Raw genomic sequence first — 18664 nt, 5'->3', positions numbered from 1 at the left:
GGCTCAGCTACTGTAGGTCACTTGGTCGCTAGTATCCAGGCGATCAGAGGATCCCAGCCAGCGGTGTCTCGAAGCAATCAGCAGTATGGCAGCTTGTTCCACACTCCCACAGCCCCTGTAACGCCGGGGTTCCTTCAGCGTGTGACAATCCTGAGCGTGAGGACTGCGCAGCGCGCTGCAGTCTCGCTGCAGCAGTGCAGCTGTCCCTCCTGCTGGACTCCTGCTCTGGACCTGAGCACCTCTAACTCAGAACCAGAACTGAAACCCATAGGAGATGTCAAACACTTCCAATCCTGCATTCACAAAAGCTCACTTAAAAGCAGCGAGCCAGTGCAATAACAGAAACCCCATTGTTGGCCAAAGCCTGCACTTCGGTCTCGCTCACTTCTTCCTGGTTCTACAGCAGCTTCTCCCACCAGGGCCCGGCTCCGGATCTGGGCTGAGGATCGGAGAGCAGGACAGTGCAGCTTTCAGTGTGCAGACTGGAATAATGAACATGACGGTTTGTCTGAACTCAGTTATTTCCACCTTAGTATTGCAAAAGATGTCAAGGACAATACTTCCCAAGCAGCTCTGTAGTCTTACCCTGGCAGAATTAATTGAGTGAACCCTGTCACTGGCACAGCCTTCCTCTAATCACTTGCATTTCTCATACACATGGAGCATATTGAGGTAACCAGTAAAAAAATCCAAACACTAATATCATAATGGCTTTATAAAAGCAGGGACAGATTTCCTTCTAGCGACACAAGTCAGAAAAGATGTGAAAGATTATTCTGCTTGTCTGCCGTGAATTCCGGAGACATCTAGTGTCAGTGTGATACTAACTGCGCATGCTTTCCTTTGTTTTGAAAAACGCGTTACAGCCAGTCCCCGGGTTCTGTTTGTCCCTCCGGGGGTCCTGTACGTCATCGAGTTCGTGACCTTTGTGCGGCGGCCGGTGAGGTTTCGGCGAACTTGCGGATCCTGGACTTGGAGGGGACTGCGGGTCTTGGCTCAGTTGCAGCGTGTCCGGAGAGGAGGTGGGTTACTTTGGCGGGGCTTCGGTACCGGGGGCTCGGGCAGGTGCGCACCCCACATGGTCCCGGCGCGTGTTTACTGCCCGGAGGCAGAGCTGGTCAGCCCAGCTCGGGTGCGACATCTGCTGTTTTACTTTCTCCGCTGCCCCAGGCAGAGCAGCAGGGAGTCGTCGGTGTCTGGGTGTAAAATCTCACACGGGCTCTCGCACGCCCTGTTTGTCCTCCGCCAGGTCCGCTGCTGGAAGCCGTGGACCGCCCACGGGTGAAGGAGGCGACAGAGAGGGTCGCAGAGTTTAGCTTAGGGCTCACACGCCGGGTGTCGGACAGGGAGACCGCTGTGACTTTGGGAAGCTCGCCATCTCTGCGCTAGCCGCTCCTCCAGAGCGTGTAGGAGCCGGAATTAACACTAGGCTGTGCGGTCAGGCCGGGAGCCCCTGAAGCAGTGGTTGGCGTCGCCCTGGGCAGCGTGAGGAGGGAGAGGCGGTGACCGGCCTCCACCTGGCTGTGAAACAGCAGGGCGCAAGTCGCGGTGTGGAGCCCTGTCGCCCTGTCTGTTACAGAGCTGGGCTCGTTAAATACGTCCTTCCCCTTCTTCTCGCCACGTTAACTGTAGAAGACACCGAGCGCAATCCCGTGTATTTCTAAGAAAATAGCAAGGCTAGTAGTTTAATTGACTATTCGGGTTGGACTTAAAACCAAAAGTCTCTCCAGTCTGGTACACCTGCTGGTAACAGCCATACACACCCCACAGCACCATAGTTCCCATGAGTTTAACATCTTAATGCGGCCATACTTATCGCAAGCTACCCAGCCTGGCTACTTTCAAGAAACAGCTGGAGGAGATCCCTGGATCGGTTTGTAGCCAGCTACTCTATGAGCGAGATCCCCTTCATTTCATCTTCTTGCGGAGCACAGTGGATTGGATTCAGTCAGCACACTTATACTGAGAGGCAAGGACTGTTTTCTTGCAGCGATTGTATTCTGACTCATCAGTAGGCTTTTATAACTTTTCTTGCGTGTGTTTTATTTTACATTGCCTTATAACCTGATCCTAGAAGCTGGGGCAGGCTGGGCCTGGTTAGTACTGGGATAAAAGACCTTCAAGGAAAACTTGGCTGTTACTGTAATGGTGTTGGTGGACCAGTAGGTGGCACTCTTCAGTCTGAACTGGAATTTCCAGTCCAGTTCAATGGGGAGTGTTATTCATGGTGCCCGGGCTGAACTCCACTTGTACAGTCTGGTCTCCCTTGACCTACCCATTAATATACCTGCTGCAGCAGTTTCTCTCCTCCCCACAAACTGTGCAGTGGGGCTGCTGGTGCAGAATGGCCTCTGTGTGTCTCCCAGGTGGGGCTGCTCTTCAGACAGATGAAGTTGGTTCATTCTCTATGTGATGCGTTTCAGGATTCTTCAAGTTGAAAAATGTAACATTTTTTACTGTCATTATCAAATGAAATGTATTCTTTTATTTATAATAGTAGGGCAGTTTGTATTTTAATTTACTTTCCTGAATGCGCAGGAGTCCAAATGCCCCGCTGAGGCTCCTCTGTTCTCGTGGGGACTTGGGGTGTCCTGGTGTCCCCCTGTCAGGGCTCGGCAATCTCAGCTGCTGTGGACGAGTGTGTGGCCGAAGTTTGTGTCTCACAGTGGCGTGTGTGTGTGTTGCCGTGCAGGGGACAGTGTGGCACCTCACGGTGGCCTGTGTGTGTTGCCGTGCCGTGCTGGGGCAGTGTGGCGCCTCACGGTGGCGTGTGTGTGTGTGTTGCCGTGCCGTGCTGGGGCAGTGTGGCGCCTCACGGTGGCGTGTGTGTGTCTTGCAGTGCAGCGGTTGGATGGCGTGGTATGTGCTGTGCCGGAGGCTGGCTGTCCCACGCCGCCCTCGCCTGCCCGTGGTGTTGTGGACGCGTGAAGACGGGGACACGGGCCCTGGCCAGCGGAGGAGGAGGAGTGCTCCCAGAGAGCGAGAGGAGGAAGATGAGGAGGAGGAGGGAGAGCCGGTGGGCAGACCCTCAGCTTGGCTGGAGTACAGGGTGCCCTACTGCCCCTCCGCCTACCACCTGCCCTCGCCTGGCAGAGCGCCCTCCCCTGCGGCAGGGGAGCCAGCGGAGGAGCCGGACCCCCAGGGCGCCTGGCAAGGAGGGAACCCCTACAGTGTCAGCTGCTCGCGCCGCCTGTCCAGCTCGCAGAACACCCTGCTGGACCTGGCCTTCAGCCCGGCTCGGGCCGGCCTCGGGCCGCAGCAGAGCGCCCCCGCGCGGGCGCCGGAGCTGGACTACGACAGCCTGGAGGACCCCCGCGCCTTCCAGAGCTCGCGGCCGGAGTACCGGCAGCTGTGCCACGACCTGGCCGAGCGCCCGCCCCCGCTGGCGGCGCAGCGCGCCTTCCTGCTGCTGCACCGCGCGGCGGTGCTGAAGGGCGGCCTGCAGCCGGACGGCGTGGCCGCGCTGCTGGCGGAGCTGGGCCGGCTGCCCCCGGCGCTGCAGGCGCCCGTGCGCGGGGACCCGCGCTTCTCCATGCTGTGCCGCCTGGCTGCCGAGAGCCTGCCGCGCTTCAGCGACGCCCAGCTGCTGGACGTGCTGCGGGCCTTCGTGCGGCTCGGCCTGCCGCCCGGCCACAGCATGCTGGCCCTGTACGAGGCCGAGTGCCGCCGCCGCGCCTGCCAGCTGCGCCGCGCCGACCTGCTGCTGGCTGCCGACCTGTGGCGCTGCCTGGGCCGCTCGGTGCCGCAGTTCCTGGAGCAGGTGTGCAGCCGCGTGGGGCAGTGCCTGGCGGAGCTCGGCTCGCACGAGCTGGTGCAGCTGCTCTACCTGATCGGGGAGGGCCGGCGCGCGCCCGCGGACCTGCTGCCCCGCCTGGAGGGGGCGCTGCTGCGCTGCGCGGAGCAGCTGGGCCCCGAGGAGGTGGGCGCCGTGAGCCTGGGGCTCTTCAAGTCGCAGAGCGCGCTGTCGCAGGGGGCGGTGTGCCGGCTGGCGGACCGGGCGCTGGAGCTGCTGCCGGACATGAGCAACGCCGCGCTGGTGAGCGTGCTCAAGCTGCTGCGCTTCAGCCACCTGTACCACAAGGGGCTGCTGTCCGCGCTGGCGGCCGAGGTGCCGCGCAGGGCGCCCGCGCTGGGGGCCCCCGCGCTCATGCACGTGGCGCTGGCCTGCTCCTCTCTGCGCTTCGTGGACGAGCGGGTGCTGGAGGCCGTGGCGGCGGAGGTGCCGGCGCTGGCCCCGCACTGCCGCAGCAAGGACGCCGCCAAGCTCCTCTGGGCCTTCTGCTCCCTGGGCTACCAGCCCAGCAACGCGCCGGCCTTCCTGTGCAGCCTGACGCAGCAGCTGCGCGCCCGGGCGCCGGAGTTCGAGCGCTACCCCGAGCACCTGCTCACGGGCCTGCTGGCCCTGGCCTTCGTGGGCCGGTTCCCCCGCGACCTGCTGGGCCTGGCGCTGAGCCCGCGGCTCGTGCGGCGGGCCGCCGAGGTGCCGCACCTGGAGCTGCTCAATGACCTCCTCACGCTGGACGGCACCGTGGGCCTGGAGCTGCCGGACTGGGACGGGCCCCGGCTGCCCGCCGAGCTGCGCCAGGAGGCGGTCCGGCGGCTGTGGGACTTCACCCAGAAACACCAGCTGCAGAGGCCCGAGCTGCGGGAGGCCGAAGCGCTCATCGGGGAGCTGCTGCAGGGGGCGCACTTCGTCAGGAGGCGCATGATCCTGCCGCACACGCGCTCCGTCGACCTGGAGGTGCACCTGGACCCCGCCGGCCGGCCCGCTCCCCTGGCCACGCTGCCCCTGCCGCAGGACCCCAGCGGGGGGCGCCCCCTGCCCCGGGGCTGGGAGGAGGACTCGGCGGGGGTCCCCATCACGGACGGGCTGCTGGCCCAGCTGCTCGGCACGAGTCCCGCAGGGGCGCAGGAGCGCCAGGCCCCGGACCTCGCCGACGGGACGCTGGGGTTCCCGACAGGCGCGCCCCCGCCCCCCCCTGCCCAGCCGCCCCCCCCGGGGGCACCGTGCAAGCTGGCGGTGCAGGTGTCCAGCCGCAACCACTACTGCTACAGCTCGCGGCTCCTGCTGGGCCTGCACGCCATGAAGAGGCGGCAGCTGGCGCTGGCCGGGTACCGCGCCGTGGAGCTGCCGCCCTGGGAGTGGCTGCCCCTGCTGCGCCGCTCGCGCACAGAGAAGCTGGCCTATCTGCACTGCAAGGTGTTCGGCGCTCCGGAGTGAGCAGGGCCGGACAGGGCCGGACAGGGCCGGGCTCCGGAGTGAGCAGGGCCGGACAGGGCCGGGCTCCGGAGTGAGCAGGGCCGGACAGGGCCGGACAGGGCCGGGCTCCGGAGTGAGCAGGGCCGGACAGGGCCGGACAGGGCCGGGCTCCGGAGTGAGCAGGGCCGGACAGGGCCGGGCTCCGGAGTGAGCAGGCCTGGACACTGCAGGGCTCTGGCCGCTGCGCAGGAGCTGGTTCTGGGATGATGCATCGTTTGGAAGGAGATCTCGGCGACGGTCTGTCTGCCCCTCGGAGTGCTGGTGTGCTTGGTGTCTGCGTAGCACTGCGCCGCCACGCGCGTCCCCCCGCCTGCCGGACACTGTGGGGTCTGCAGCTGGACTTTCCCTCCTGCCCCTCGCCCACGGGGGGCTCCTCGGGACTGACCGCTGCTCACGGGCAGCTGGGCTCCGCCCTGCCTCGGGTCTGTCTACTCAGACGGTGATGCTGCTGTTGACACATCAATAAATCAGAGAAACCCGCTGCTGTGCTTTGTTTTCATTTTTGTTCCCTGGGGAGGGGTGGGGTTGTGTCGAATAGCTCGTTGGCGAGAGGACTGAGCACTCAGGGCTAGAAGGTTTCTTTGTGTGCTTGCGTTTGTCTCTGCCTCTGTCCTCTGTCAGTACCTCGTGTGTCCTGGAGGTGGCAGTGTGGGCCGGAGCTCTGAGCCACTGCAGAGTGTCTAGAATGAAGACAGAGTAATAGGTTTATTCCATGCTGAAAAAAAGAAGAAAGAGAACACAACGTTTCGGCCGTGGAGCCTTCTTCAGGTGTACCTGAAGGTGTACCACACCTGAAGAAGGCTCCACGGCCGAAACGTTGTGTTCTCTTTCTTCTTTTTTTCAGCATGGAATAAACCTATTACTTGTTCCTTTGCAGCCTACGCATGCTGACGCAGCTACCCACCTGAACTAGAATGAAGACAGATTTGTGCAAGTGAAAATGCCATTAAAGCCCAGATAAATAATTTTCACTTTAATGCTACTGGTCTGTACATTATACCCTAAAGCATAAGAACACTGACTGCATTTATTGCTCTACACACATGAATGAGTTTTTACTGAAATTGGTATTTTCACTTCTGAAAGCAAATTTTGCCAGGAGGATTTTTTCCCCCAGCCAGCAGGTCTGGACTTTAATACCTGATTTCATTCCTGGCCAGTTCCCATCTGTGTCCCAGGCAGGCAGTGTACTTGCAACGGGTCTTGTAGGATTACTGAATTTCCTAATACTGCTCCAGCATCTAGCTGCCCTGTCCTCTGCTTCAATCGAGTACCTTTCGGAATGTCTTGTGCCGTTGTCTGCGATCAGAACACGTTGTGGTCTCAAGTGCAGAGAGTGCTGACAGATTGATGCCTGCTGTGATGCCTTCTGTTGCCTGCAGGCTGTGCACATGTTCTTCCTGTTGGAGCTGCTCTCGGCAGCCCTCGGGGCCAAGGCCTGAGCCCAGTGTGGATCTCGTGCAGACTGAGCCTTGAGGCGCAGGCAGTCAGCGGAGATGAGCATCGCTCTTCTTCACGCCTCTGGATTGATAGTGCAGTAGCGCTTGGACTGACTCCTGTTCTAGTGCGACTGCTCTCCTTCTCCGGGAGAGTCTTCCAGACAATGCAGATCCACTGGCCCCATTAATGGTGCCTGTTTGAGCCAATGCTCTGGTGCTCTAGTTTGTAGAATGAAGCTGTAAAGGCCTGTAGCTCTGGAGGGTTGTGCCTGAGGATGCCGTGTCAATCCGGTGTGTAATTTACCTCTCACTCTGCCCTTCACCTGAGACTGGAGGCTGCAGGTGTGAAACTTCCTTTTCATTTTGGTGCTTCTGTTTCACAGCACAAAGCCAGACTCCGAGGGGCAAGGCCGTGTGCTCATGGTGCCATAGCATGTTTTTAAACAAGGATCTTTTCATCTGGGAAAACCCATTTCCTGACACCTCCAGAAAATGAAGGGTTAATGTATCTGTAGTCTTGAGTCACAGGTGAAGGGGCTGTACCCTGAGGCTGAGCAGGGGAGTTAGTGCAGGCTTGGTTCTGCAGATGTGCAGCTCAGAAACCGGGGTTCTCATGAATTTCTGTCTCCCCACAACTGATCCACAGCACACAACTGTGAATGATCCGGGTGGATTTATTAAGATGGACTCCTCTCTTATGCAGGTTTCTAGAGACGGGGAGGTTATGGTGATCAACTTCTGCCTCCCTCACTTCCAGACCACTATCCACTGTAACCAGGTACGGCTCTCTGCTCACCCACAGTCCACTGTGACCAGGTACGGCTCTCTGCTCACCCACAGTCCACTGTGACCAGGTACGGCTCTCTGCTCACCCACAGTCCACTGTGACCAGGTACGTCTCTCTGCTCACCCACAGTCCACTGTGACCAGGTACGGCTCTCCGCTCACCCACAGTCCACTGTGACCAGGTACGGCTCTCCGCTCACCCACAGTCCACTGTGACCAGGTACGGCTCTCTGCTCACACACTGTCCACTGTGACCAGGTACGGCTCTCTGCTCACCCACAGTCCACTGTGACCAGGTACGTCTCTCTGCTCACCCACAGTCCACTGTGACCAGGTACGGCTCTCTGCTCACCCACAGTCCACTGTGACCAGGTACGGCTCTCTGCTCACCCACAGTCCACTGTGACCAGGTACGGCTCTCTGCTCACCCACGGTCCACTGTGACCAGGTACGGCTCTCTGCTCACACACGGTCCACTGTGACCAGGTACGGCTCTCTGCTCACACACGGTCCACTGTGACCAGGTACGGCTCTCTGCTCACCCACGGTCCACTGTGACCAGGTACGGCTCTCTGCTCACCCACAGTCCACTGTGACCAGGTACGGCTCTCTGCTCACACACTGTCCGCCAGATACTCTAGGTTTTCAGCGCTTTGTAGCAAGAAAGGAATTGGAAAACAAGGCTACAGTGTCTGTGTCTGCCTGTGCAGTCCAGGATGTACCCTGCCTTGCGCCCTCCGCCCTGTGACCCTGTACCGGATGAAGCAGGTACCAGGTGGATGTGTGGAGGATGCCACCGTTGTGATGATGCTGTTTTCACTTCCCCTCTCCTTTCTTGTCTTCCTTCTGTGTTCACTCTCTGCTTGTCCACTTTCTGCTGTCCCCTCCCTGTCCGATTCCTGCCTGTCTGCTCTCTGTCTGTCCACTCTCTGCATGCTTGCTCTTTCTGTCCACTCTCTGCTGTCCACTCCGTGTCCCTTCTCTGCTTGTCCACTCTCTGCTGTCCCCTCCCTGTCCGATTCCTGCCTGTCTGCTCTCCCTGTCCACTCTGTGTCCACTCTCTGCTGTCCCCTCCCTGTCTGATTCCTGCCTGTCTGCTCTCCCTGTCCACTCCCTGTCCACTCTCTGCTGCTCCAGGTGTGTGCGGACGGCTATGACGTCTCCAACCTGCTGTCGGCGGACCCCTCGGCGCGCGGGCGGGGCTTCAGGACAGAGTACTTCATCCGGCCGCCGGTCCACGTCACGCTGTGCTTCCCGCTGGCGCTGGAGATCTGCCGCGTGGACGTGGAGCTGTGGGCGGGGGGCATGGACGACGGGCAGGTGTCCCGCGGGCTGGAGCTGCTCGCCTCCCACGGCACCGCGGGCTTCCGGCGGGTGGGGCGCTGTGAGCTGAGGGGCCGCACCGCCGCCTCCTTCGAGCAGCGGGGCTTCCGCGCGCCGCGCCCCCCCGCCGCCCCGGCGCCCGCGCAGCCGCAGGAGCTGTGGGCCGGCGGCCCGGCCTCGCGGCTGCGGGTCACGCTGCGCCACGCGGGCGGCGGCGGGGCGCTGGGGCTGCGGGCGCTGGCGGTCTGGGCCCAGCCGGCGAGCTGCTGTGCCCCCAGGGACGTCGAGAGGGTGCTCCGCGCCCACCGGGAGAGCCAGAGCCGCCCCCCGCCCTGCCCTGCCCCCCCTCCTGTTCCGCCGCCCCCCTGCCCCCCCGCTGAGCCCCCCGGCGTGCCTGAGGACTTCCTGGACCCCCTGACCCAGGAGCTGATGCTGCTGCCCGTGCTGCTGCCCAGCGGCGCCGTGGTGGACGCTGGCACGCTGGAGGAGTACCAGAAGAGGGAGGCCGGCTGGGGCCGCCCCCCCAACGACCCCTTCACGGGGGTGCCCTTCTCCCGCCACTCCCAGCCGCAGCCCCACGCCGCCCTCAAGGCGCGCATCGACCGCTTCCTGCTGCAGGGCGGCGCCGGCGCGCCGGTGCTGGGCAGGGCGGTGCTGCGGGACTGCGCCCGGCCCTCCAGGATCAGCCCCGGCACTGCTGGGCAGAGCTCGCGCCCGCAGGGGCACACGCCTGACTCCGTGCCCCCGGGGCAGAACCTCGCATCTGAACAGGCTTCTCCTGGAGCCCGAGAGGGCACAGAGTGTCACCCTGGAGCCCGAGAGAGTGCGGCGTGTCACCCTGGAGCCCGAGAGAGTGCGGCGTGTCACCCTGGAGCCCGAGAGAGTGCGGCGTGTCACCCTGGAGCCCGAGAGAGCGCAGCGTGTCACCCTGGAGCCCGAGAGAGTGCGGCGTGTCACCCTGGAGCCCGAGAGAGTGCGGCGTGTCACCCTGGAGCCCGAGAGAGTGCGGCGTGTCACCCTGGAGCCCGAGAGGGCACAGAGTGTCACCCTGGAGCCCGAGAGAGTGCGGCGTGTCACCCTGGAGCCCGAGAGGGCACAGAGTGTCACCCTGGAGCCCGAGAGAGTGCGGTGTGTCACCCTGGAGCCCGAGAGAGTGCGGCATGTCACCCTGGAGCCCGAGAGGGCACAGAGTGTCACCCTGGAGCCCGAGAGAGTGCGGCGTGTCACCCTGGAGCCCGAGAGGGCACAGAGTGTCACCCTGGAGCCCGAGAGAGTGCGGTGTGTCACCCTGGAGCCCGAGAGAGTGCGGCATGTCACCCTGGAGCCCGAGAGGGCACAGAGTGTCACCCTGGAGCCCGAAAGAGTGCAGCGTGTCACCCTGGAGCCCGAGAGAGTGCGGCGTGTCACCCTGGAGCCCGAGAGGGCACAGAGTGTCACTGGGGCAGGAAGGCCCCTGGATGTGCCAGAGCAGAGGCTGGCTGTGCCTCACAAGCAGAGCCTCCAGCCAAGAAACAGAGGACTGAGGCAGCCTCCACTGCCTCCCTGGGAGCCAGCTCAGGTTTGTCAGGTGTGTGTGGGATCTGTGCACTGCTGAGGATGACAGCTGTTCTGCCGGGCTGGAAGCAGTGGTTATTGACACTGACGTTGAAATGTCTCTGATTGAATTAAAGCTCCAGTACTGTTCTACAGATCCAGCTTTGCTCTGCGCCCTGTTCGTCCGGCAGCTCTGCTGTTTCATGAGCCCTGTGATTTTCTACTGCTTTCTCAGTCCCCTGAAAAGCTGTCAGGAGCTGCCGTCTGAGCATGAGCGCCCCTGTCACGCAGGTCCAGTGCTCACAACCCTCAGCCCTAAATTTCAGTCCTGTCCATGAGTGCTGAGCCCAGCCCTGCAGCTCTGCCTGCTTTGATTTGGGCTTGGAGCTGTGCTGGTGTCGTGTGCCAGCATCTCTGGCTCCAGACTGCTCCTTTTTTTAAGGCGGGGCTCTGGGCTGTGACATTGTTACTGGGATTGTGTATCAGAGCAGCGCCCTCTTCCGGACGTCTGAGCTCACAGAAGTGTGTGTGTGTCTGTGCCTCTGCAGGCCCCGTCTCCCATGAGCAGCAGCTGTCCGAGAGTCTGGACAGGGCCTTGACCTCTGCCCTCAGAGGCTTCCCATCATTCACTGGGCAGAGAGGAGCTGGCGGGACAGCGCGAGAGGCCCCAGGGGCTCTCCCAGGTAGGACTGGGCCCAGCCAGGCGTTTTGGGCAGTAGCAAGGCAGGTAACTCCCTGAGCTCTCCAGACGGGGCGCTGTCCTGAGCTCAGTGGGGTGTGGTGCAGTAGCTGAGAGTCGAGTATCCAGAAGTACTCTTGGGCAGAAGCCTGGGGAAAGGTGTTCCCAAGGTATGAATGTGAGGGGAAGCAGCTTTCCTAGAGCAATCACAGTTCTCACAAGTTCTGAAAGACAATCAGTACGGATCCAGTTCACAGCACTTGTTTGCTTTATTGGCACTTAAACACTGCCAATCAGTCACTACTTTGGACTGCTTAGCCTGCAGAGACCAATGCTGATTGGCTCACCTGCATGTCACTTTCACACTTGCCCCGCCTCCCACTGTGGGGTCACATGCTCCGTCTTGATTATTTTGCGTAGAACTACACATGTAATCTTCTGTAATGTGTTTTAAAATGACTAGCCAGTCCTGTAGGTAATTTAGATGATCTTTCACTGACGTTAACATCTTTCAAAAGTAGCTCAGAACACAGGAACAGTAACAAATGAGGACTGGCTCACCCGTTTGATAGTTAGCAGTTAACTGATCTCAAGAGATAATTCAGGATTTTTCTGGAGAGAAGCCGGGGTATTGTCTTCTGTTCCTCGTGGGCCTGGTAGGGGCGTCCTTCCTGTCTGAGAGTGTCCAGGGACTGCTGACCTGTCGTGCTCGTGCTCAGCCCCAGGCGTGGGGAGTCCAAGGCTGTGGCCTTTGGCCCTGCAACACGGACAATGGGAGCCGGGCCAGCTGGCACACAGCCGAGCGCCGACCTGCACAAAGACATCATCAAGCGCTTGCTTGGAGCTCGGCCCCTCTTTTCATCTGCAACAAAGCCGCTGGCGGAAAAGAGAGAACGAGTTCTCCGCGCGGCTCAAGGTCAGCGCTCGGAGGCAGAGCTCTGCTTGAGGGGGTGCGCTGTGAGGCAGTAATGGAAAAACTGAGAGAGTATTGTGAAAGACGTTTTGTTCCGACTTCAAGGTGGGAGAAAATAAGTAGAAGTTGTTTGTTGCATTTTGTATGTGCAGGAGAGGTCCTTTGTGAGGCTAGAGGTTTTAGTCTGTGTTTTAATGTAACTTTATAATCTGCGACTTCTGTTACTGGACTGAAGCCCGCTTCCGAGGGCTAACCTTCGAGGATTTGGGTTTGGGATTGGTTCGGGATTCCAGTCTGTATTCAACCCTGCCCTGCTCTTCCCTGTGCTAGCAGGAGACTTCCTTCTGTGTCAAGCGGACGTGCAGAGATAAACGTGCACGTGACCCCCCTGTGCACGGGGACCCCACTGCGCACTAGCAGAGAACAGAGTCGGGTCTGCAGGGTTTTGAGGGAGTACGGTTCATTGTCTGTGTCAGCAGTCAGGACCCGTGTGCCATAATCAAGCGGCTCCAGAAGTGACACTTGCAGAATGAGGTACAGCCCCCACTCACAGTGGGAATGGCGTGAGTGAGCACTCTGCTGACACAGAGAGAGTGGAGAGTAGTAAGAGACGAGCAGTTTTAGCACTGGACAGCAGTGCTAAAACACCACAGATCAGAGCCAACCACACCTCAGCACAAGCTAGACAACACTACCTTACCCATTAAAACATTCACAAACACAACACACACGGGAATGCTACAGGACCCTAAACAGATAAAACATACTATCAGACTAACACAGTGTCACACAGCAAAGAGAAACAGACCCTGACAAAGTGACCACAGCCTGGCCATAGAAACTGGGCGACACAGGCAGACCTGGCTGCCCAGAGAGGACAGGCTGTGCTCCCACTGTAGAGACAGAGGTGCACTTCCTACTGCACTGTGACAGATACTCTGGGATTAGAGAAACATTCTTCCACAAAATAACAAATCTAATTCTAGAATTCCTTCACCTTCCGATATCGAAATTCAACTGAGCTGCAGCTCAGTGTGTGATCTCCTGTAACAGCCTGAGGAACAGACAGGGAGCCTCTCTAGTAATATTTTTTAGTGTAAATGCCTGATAATGTTTTTACTAATTGTTATTACTTTGGCAATAGTTCATGTGGCAATGTAGTTCATCGCTCATGTCAATTAAGCTCTTGAAATTTGAGTAGAGAGCGAGTGGCGGAAGAATATAGAGCAGTGAGGGAATACAGAGAGTGGTGAAGAAGTGGAGGGAGAGTAGCAAGGGAGTAGAGAAAGAGTAGTGAGTAGTGAGGGAGTAGTGAAGAATGAGAAGCGACGAGTAGTGAGAGAGCAGAGATTGAGTGGCGAGCACATAACAATGGAGTAGAGAGGTAGTAGCGAGGGAGTAGAGAATAGAGTGAGTAGTGAGTGAGTAGAGAGAGTAGTGAGGGAGTAGGAGCCGTGCAGTGACCTGTTTCTCCCTGCAGGTCAGAGCGGTGCCTCTGGGAGCTGCTGCTCGTGCTCCTGCAGTCTGTCTGCGTACTGCGGCTCGCCTGCTGCCTTCCAGCTGCCCTGCGCACACCTGCTCTGCCGCGCCTGCCTGGCACAGACGCCCTCGCACCCGGCCCCGCGCTGCCCTCGCTGCGGAGCCCCGGCCCCCAGGAAGGACATCACTCGTGTGCACTACTGATCAGAGGGCAGGACGTCATCAGGGGCCACCTGGGGCCCAAGCACCCGCGCCCACTCTGGTGGAATTCCCCTCCTCTCTCTCAGGCACACAGGAGGGGCTACGGGAAAGCCCTTCAGCCCCTCTGAATCTGTCACGCCAGCTTCTGTTCAATCCCAGAATGCTTCCAGCCACTTCCTGAGGATCCCATGAGCTTTCTCTTCGGGAACCTCTGGTCAGTTTGCCCAGAACCTCCTGAGCCTACTTGAAAGTTGCGTCAGAGCGGTATATATTTTTGTACTGTAAATGAGGAGACTGCTTTTTCTGTTGTTAGAAGTCTGTTGACCAAAGACTCCAATAAAATAATTTTCTTAAAAGATGCCAGTGGGCGCTGCCCTGTTCCGCACAGCGCCAGTGTGAGTGTGATCCTTCACTTCTGGGCAGGGAGACAGCAGAACCCGGTGTAAACACATCCTGAACGGGCAAACTGATGTCCCTCCACACCCTGACTCCATTGTGAAGGCTCTTCACAGTTTCCCAGATCTCGCTCGGACTCTCACGTGGATCAGCGCTCCGGCAGCGGACGCAGAACTCCGCACGCCTCTGCTTCCTGGTTTTTAAATTGCCACCTGACCAGTGATCTTCCTCTTACTGGTCTGATGGTGAAGGGCAGGAGATTATTCCCCACAGCCTTCTGGGAAATGTGTTTGAGGCAAGGATCTCTATCTGGCCTCCTCCTACTACTCTGCCAAAAACATAAAGAGAGGAGAGGGACCTGAATCACAGAAGAGCTGTTCTTCATGTTTCTCCCCTCAGTCGAGCCAAGTCTGTTTAAATCCAGCTAACCTCACCTGACCTTCCCCAGACTTCCTGGACCTCACCTGACCTTCCCCTGACTTCCTGTACCTCACCTGGACCCTCACCTGACTTCCTGTACCTCACCTGACCTTCCCCTGACTTCCTGTACCTCACCTTACCTTCCCCTGACTTCCTGTACCTCACCTGGACCCTCACCTGACTTCCTGTACCTCACCTGGACCCTCACCTGACTTCCTGTACCTCACCTGGACCCTCACCTGACTTACCTCACCTGGAAAGGTCTCTGCGTCCTGAAAGGTTACAAGCCTGTAAGTGCCTCAGAATTAAATCTGTTCTGCAATATTACTTATTCCTTTATCTCTGGTGGGTTAGTTTAACTTATGTCAGGGGGAGAGGCTTCACGGCTGCTGTCTGGTGATGGTCATGTCTCGACTCTGGCAGATTAAATTGCTGTGCTTTCATTGCCCTTCAGTTCTCAGGCTTGTTCTGTCTCAGAGGACAGAGAGATCCGGTGTGAGTCATTGTGCTGCAGTTGTGCCGAAGTTCCCCTTTATTCTAAGCATTGTGTTGATTGTTCGGTTGTACATAAAAGCTTTATTAATCATTTGATTCTCCTTTTTGCAACATCTTCCTGTTGCTTTGCAGTGCTCTGCTGTGAAGTTGGAGAGGGTGGTTCTGTGCAGTCGGGTCTGTCACAGTTCTGATGTTTTGGCCATCTTTACTCTTCTGAATGATCTGAATTATAGGATTTATTTAAACTATTTTTGCTTGTTTTCAGTATCTTTAGTTGTCATCCAGTCGAAGGCTCTGTGACTCTGGTGACAGCTACCTGACCTCCCTTCTCAAGTCTGTTCCCCTCCGGTGGTCATCTGTGATGCCCAGGGGGTGAGGTAGGCAGAGGGCGGTGTTGTCTGTTCCCCTCCAGTGGTCATCTGTGATGCCCAGGGGGTGAGGTGGGCAGAGGGCGGTGTTGTCTGTTCCCCTCCGGTGGTCATCTGTGATGCCCAGGGGGTGAGGTGGGCAGAAGGCGGTATTGGCCCATGCTGTTCAAGAGCGGATGAAAAGTACTGACAGTCCCATCTCCCGGCTTCTCATTTGTGGTGCTATCTGAGCACAAACAGGAGAGCATACAGAGGCTTCACCACAGACAAGAAAAAGCACGTACCGCACAGTATCTGGCAAGTTGGCTGTGTGTACCACGCAGGGCCCGACACAGATGCTGCAGGCAGAAGTATATGTCAGCGGTGTCTGTTTGTGGGGGGCTGCCTATAGACCTGTACAGAACCGGCTCAGAAGGAACCAGAGCTCTCCGTGTTCTTCTTTACCTCAGTGGTGTTGCCATTTTAAACACATTAGAAAAGAAAACAATTTAAAATTCAAATTGCAGTTTAAATGAGCATTTATGCCACGTTCCCTCATTAGCATCTCATAATGTTTATTGGGTGCATCTGGAAACTGTCTGCATCACAAACATCTATTAGGTGCTCATCAGAGTAATTAGCAGAGGGAAACGCTAATCTGGCATTAAGGATCATAGCAACACAAGGTCAGCGGTCTATACAGTGGGGTCAGAGTCAGTGGGGGTACATACATCAAGAATGAAATTAACTCCCTCCTCTCCCTTCAGCCCTTTCTTAACCCAAACTGGTTGCTACTATCAGGCTTGTTTTGACAGGTGGTAGTTATTAAGGCAATTATGCAAGGTAGTTGTTTTCTGAAGAGCCAGATTGGCTTGGATGAGATGCTCTTTTGCTATGAAGTCCTGAGGAGTCTCACCTATGGAGCTCACAGCCCCTGGTCTCCGTGTTCTGAAGGGGTTGTGGGAATGCAGCACACAGCCATGTCAGACTGCCCCTCCAAACAAAGGTCACATCTGATTCTAGAAGGCCAGCTGGTGGTTCCCTGGTCATCAGTAAAGCCCTGTGGCAGCTCAGTCAGCTGGTTTCCCTGTTTCTGACACTGTAGGTTTGACAAGTCGCCCCATAATAATGTGTGTGAAGCGTCTGGCTCTTGTTGGCCTGGGGATATTATTAGGTGATGCCCCGCTTGAAGCTTGCAGTGCCTCTGACGTACTGGTCACTAGAGGCTGGGTGCTCCTGTACTGGTGTGTGGAACCTGCAGTCCAGCTGCTGAAGGTCACTGTGGCGATTCTTGCTGGTGGGATCTCGCTGTGTGCTGTGGGTGTGTCTTGTGCTTCCTGATGCACCAGGGGGTCCCTGTGGTGGATAAAGATGGGGCTCTGGGTCTTCACCCGGCTGCATTCTTGCTATGTCTTGTTGACCATCAGATGCTGGCGAAAAGCATCTGCTGCTCAGCGGTCATTCCCAGGGTCCTCCTCACGTGCAGCACGTGTGTCTACAGTCCATCCCGGGATGGTGGATAATCCCACCTGGCGCTCATTCGTCCACGTGGGTCGCCTGATTGTCCTCGATAGTGAGGCTCAGGGGGGTCCCACTCCGCACCGTCACACAGACAGCCACCATGACACCCCCTTAGCCAGGCAAGCCCCCTGAGACCTGTGTGGGTCCCCTCTGGACTCTCCAGGCTGGCAGAGAGAGACAGGGACTCGAGTGTCAGGCCAGGTAAGTGCTCACAGTCTGCAGGGGCGCTGTCTCCTCATGAAGATATCAGCTTGTATGAAAGAGTTTGCACACAATATGCTACCTCATCCTGCAGGAGTATCTCAGCCTCAGATAATTTCAAATTGTTTTCATCATCTATTATTTATGGAATAAAAAGAGAATGAGAGACTAAAAGAGTGCAGAAAATGACTGTTTTCAGAAGGCACGCTTGTTGAGATATGGAGTAAAAATGCAAAAACTATTACATTTATTCTAAAAATTTAATGATCAAATGAGTCGGGTACGTTTTCAGTGCCAGGCCTTCTTAAAGCATGAATGTTGCGGCATCTGCCTGATGGCCCACAAAGTTTTGATTGCCAGGATGCCAGCTGGAGACGTCCTGGGTCTGGTGGCAGATTTTGGGAGCTCTGGCGCCAGTGCAGGAAGATGAATGTGGGAATGTGTGACTTTGAGTGAGCAGGTAAAGGCTGGACTTTAATGACAAGTCCAGAGTGGTACAGAAATGAAGAATTTCATTATGTTCAGAACGCTGTTCGTCAGGGAAGGGGGGCCATCCGGTTGCTCTCCAGTCATTGACCCCAGAGCCCAGAAGGGCACCCACAGCCTGACCGCACACAGTGGCAGTGTCCGTCTGGAGACCAGCCCCTGTTCTGAGTCCAGAGTCCAGCGGTGCTGCTCACCTCACTGGGATCTGAGTGCGCTGGACTGACCTCACGCCCCTGACCACTGCTCATGTCCAGTCCGCAGCGCGCGCGGCCAGCGATGCACTGCGGTAGGTCTGCGCACAACTCCTGCCGGTCACACGAGTGCACTCTGACATGCAGTGGTAACGTGAGCTGGTCTGCTTTTGGTCCTGTTGGTGTATCTGTCTCTTCAAACACAAGGTTGTCATTGTTTTTTTACAAGAGTGGGGAGCTGCATCAGCATGCGTAGGTGGCAAAGAAACAGGTAAAGGTTTAATCCATGCTGAAAGGAAAAGAAAAGTTTCAGCTGTGGAGCTTCTTCAGGTGCATTTTTATTGCATCTGTTAGACGCAACTAAGCTGCCAGGTGGGGTGTTTGTGCCTCCTCTGTATTGTGCTAGATGTTGCGCCCTGGACTCCTGACTTCTGTGACTGGGACCAGTGCCTGCAGGGTGCCAGCCATGTGCCAGAGGGGTCCTGGCTCTGATTCATGCTGTTTACAGCAAGGAAATGTTTATTTTTCTTTGACGTTTTTTTTCATCTTCATAAATTCTGCCGATGCCACCGGAGTCGTTTCTCTACTGCTGTGCATTTCCATCAGGGGGTTAGATGCCATTCATACATATTCAACCCAATTAGTCCTCCCGGGCATAAATAAAGGAAAGAGGCTGCAGACCATGTTCGGAGTCATGCCCGTTGTCAGGATTCGGCATTCCGGATGCACGTCCTCCGAGCACGATCTTGCCCCTCCCGGGTTCAGGCGTCCAGGGGACACGTGCGATTGGCTGACACTCAGAAGCAGAAAAGACAGCGTTTACACTGGTTTTTGTTTCACACAACTCTTATCTTTGTCCTTTGCTCTCTTACCTAGCTTGTGAGAGGCGGGGGAGATCTACAGCATCCGATCCACATGTGTGACTGTGCAGGAGAGGTCCAAGGTCACCCTTTCATACTGTCACAATCGCTGGAATCTGGGGGGCGTTATTGAC

General features: G+C 57.5%; 2 protein-coding genes across 5 annotated transcripts; both read left to right on the top strand.

Annotated features, from left to right (window-relative positions):
• Positions 1-890: 890 nt before the first annotated feature.
• fastkd5 (FASTK mitochondrial RNA regulator 5) lies at positions 891-5739 on the top strand. Of its 2 annotated transcripts, none has more exons than XM_088630747.1 (2): positions 891-1022; positions 2840-5739. In XM_088630747.1, exon 2 carries the CDS (start codon positions 2852-2854, stop codon positions 5219-5221), a length of 2370 nt encoding a protein of 789 aa, XP_088486873.1. In that variant the 5' UTR covers positions 891-1022; positions 2840-2851; the 3' UTR covers positions 5222-5739. The 2 variants fall into 2 exon arrangements, with proteins under 2 accessions (XP_088486873.1, XP_088486874.1); XM_088630748.1 differs by having other exon boundaries at positions 903-1022; positions 2845-5739.
• ubox5 (U-box domain containing 5) lies at positions 906-13969 on the top strand. 3 transcript variants are annotated; one of them, XR_015936143.1, is made up of 6 exons: positions 906-1022; positions 7403-7477; positions 8623-10375; positions 10890-11024; positions 12267-12467; positions 13414-13523. XR_015936143.1 is itself a non-coding variant. In XM_088630750.1 (5 exons), the coding sequence occupies exons 2-5, from the start codon at positions 7424-7426 to the stop codon at positions 13614-13616; spliced, it is 2136 nt and encodes a 711-aa protein (XP_088486876.1). In that variant the 5' UTR covers positions 906-1022; positions 7403-7423; the 3' UTR covers positions 13617-13969. The 3 variants fall into 3 exon arrangements, 2 of the variants coding, with proteins under 2 accessions (XP_088486876.1, XP_088486875.1); XM_088630750.1 differs by lacking the exon at positions 12267-12467 and having other exon boundaries at positions 8623-10366; positions 13414-13969; XM_088630749.1 differs by lacking the exon at positions 12267-12467 and having other exon boundaries at positions 13414-13969.
• The last annotated feature ends 4695 nt before the right edge of the window (positions 13970-18664 follow it).

This window comes from Lepisosteus platostomus, chromosome 4 (assembly GCF_059453375.1).
Source record: "Lepisosteus platostomus isolate fLepPlt1 chromosome 4, fLepPlt1.hap1, whole genome shotgun sequence".
Lineage (NCBI taxonomy): Eukaryota > Metazoa > Chordata > Actinopteri > Semionotiformes > Lepisosteidae > Lepisosteus > Lepisosteus platostomus.
This window is presented reverse-complemented; position numbering and strand designations above follow the sequence as displayed.

Coding starts and splice junctions, on each gene's coding strand:
- ubox5 (XM_088630749.1), top strand. CDS start 7,424: ATGGTGATCAACTTCTGCCTCCCTCACTTCCAGACCACTATCCACTGT. Junction 7,478..8,622: donor CCACTATCCACTGTAACCAG/GTACGGCTCTCT, acceptor CTGCTGCTCCAG/GTGTGTGCGGACGGCTATGA. Junction 10,376..10,889: donor AGCCAGCTCAGGTTTGTCAG/GTGTGTGTGGGA, acceptor GTGCCTCTGCAG/GCCCCGTCTCCCATGAGCAG.
- fastkd5 (XM_088630747.1), top strand. CDS start 2,852: ATGGCGTGGTATGTGCTGTGCCGGAGGCTGGCTGTCCCACGCCGCCCT.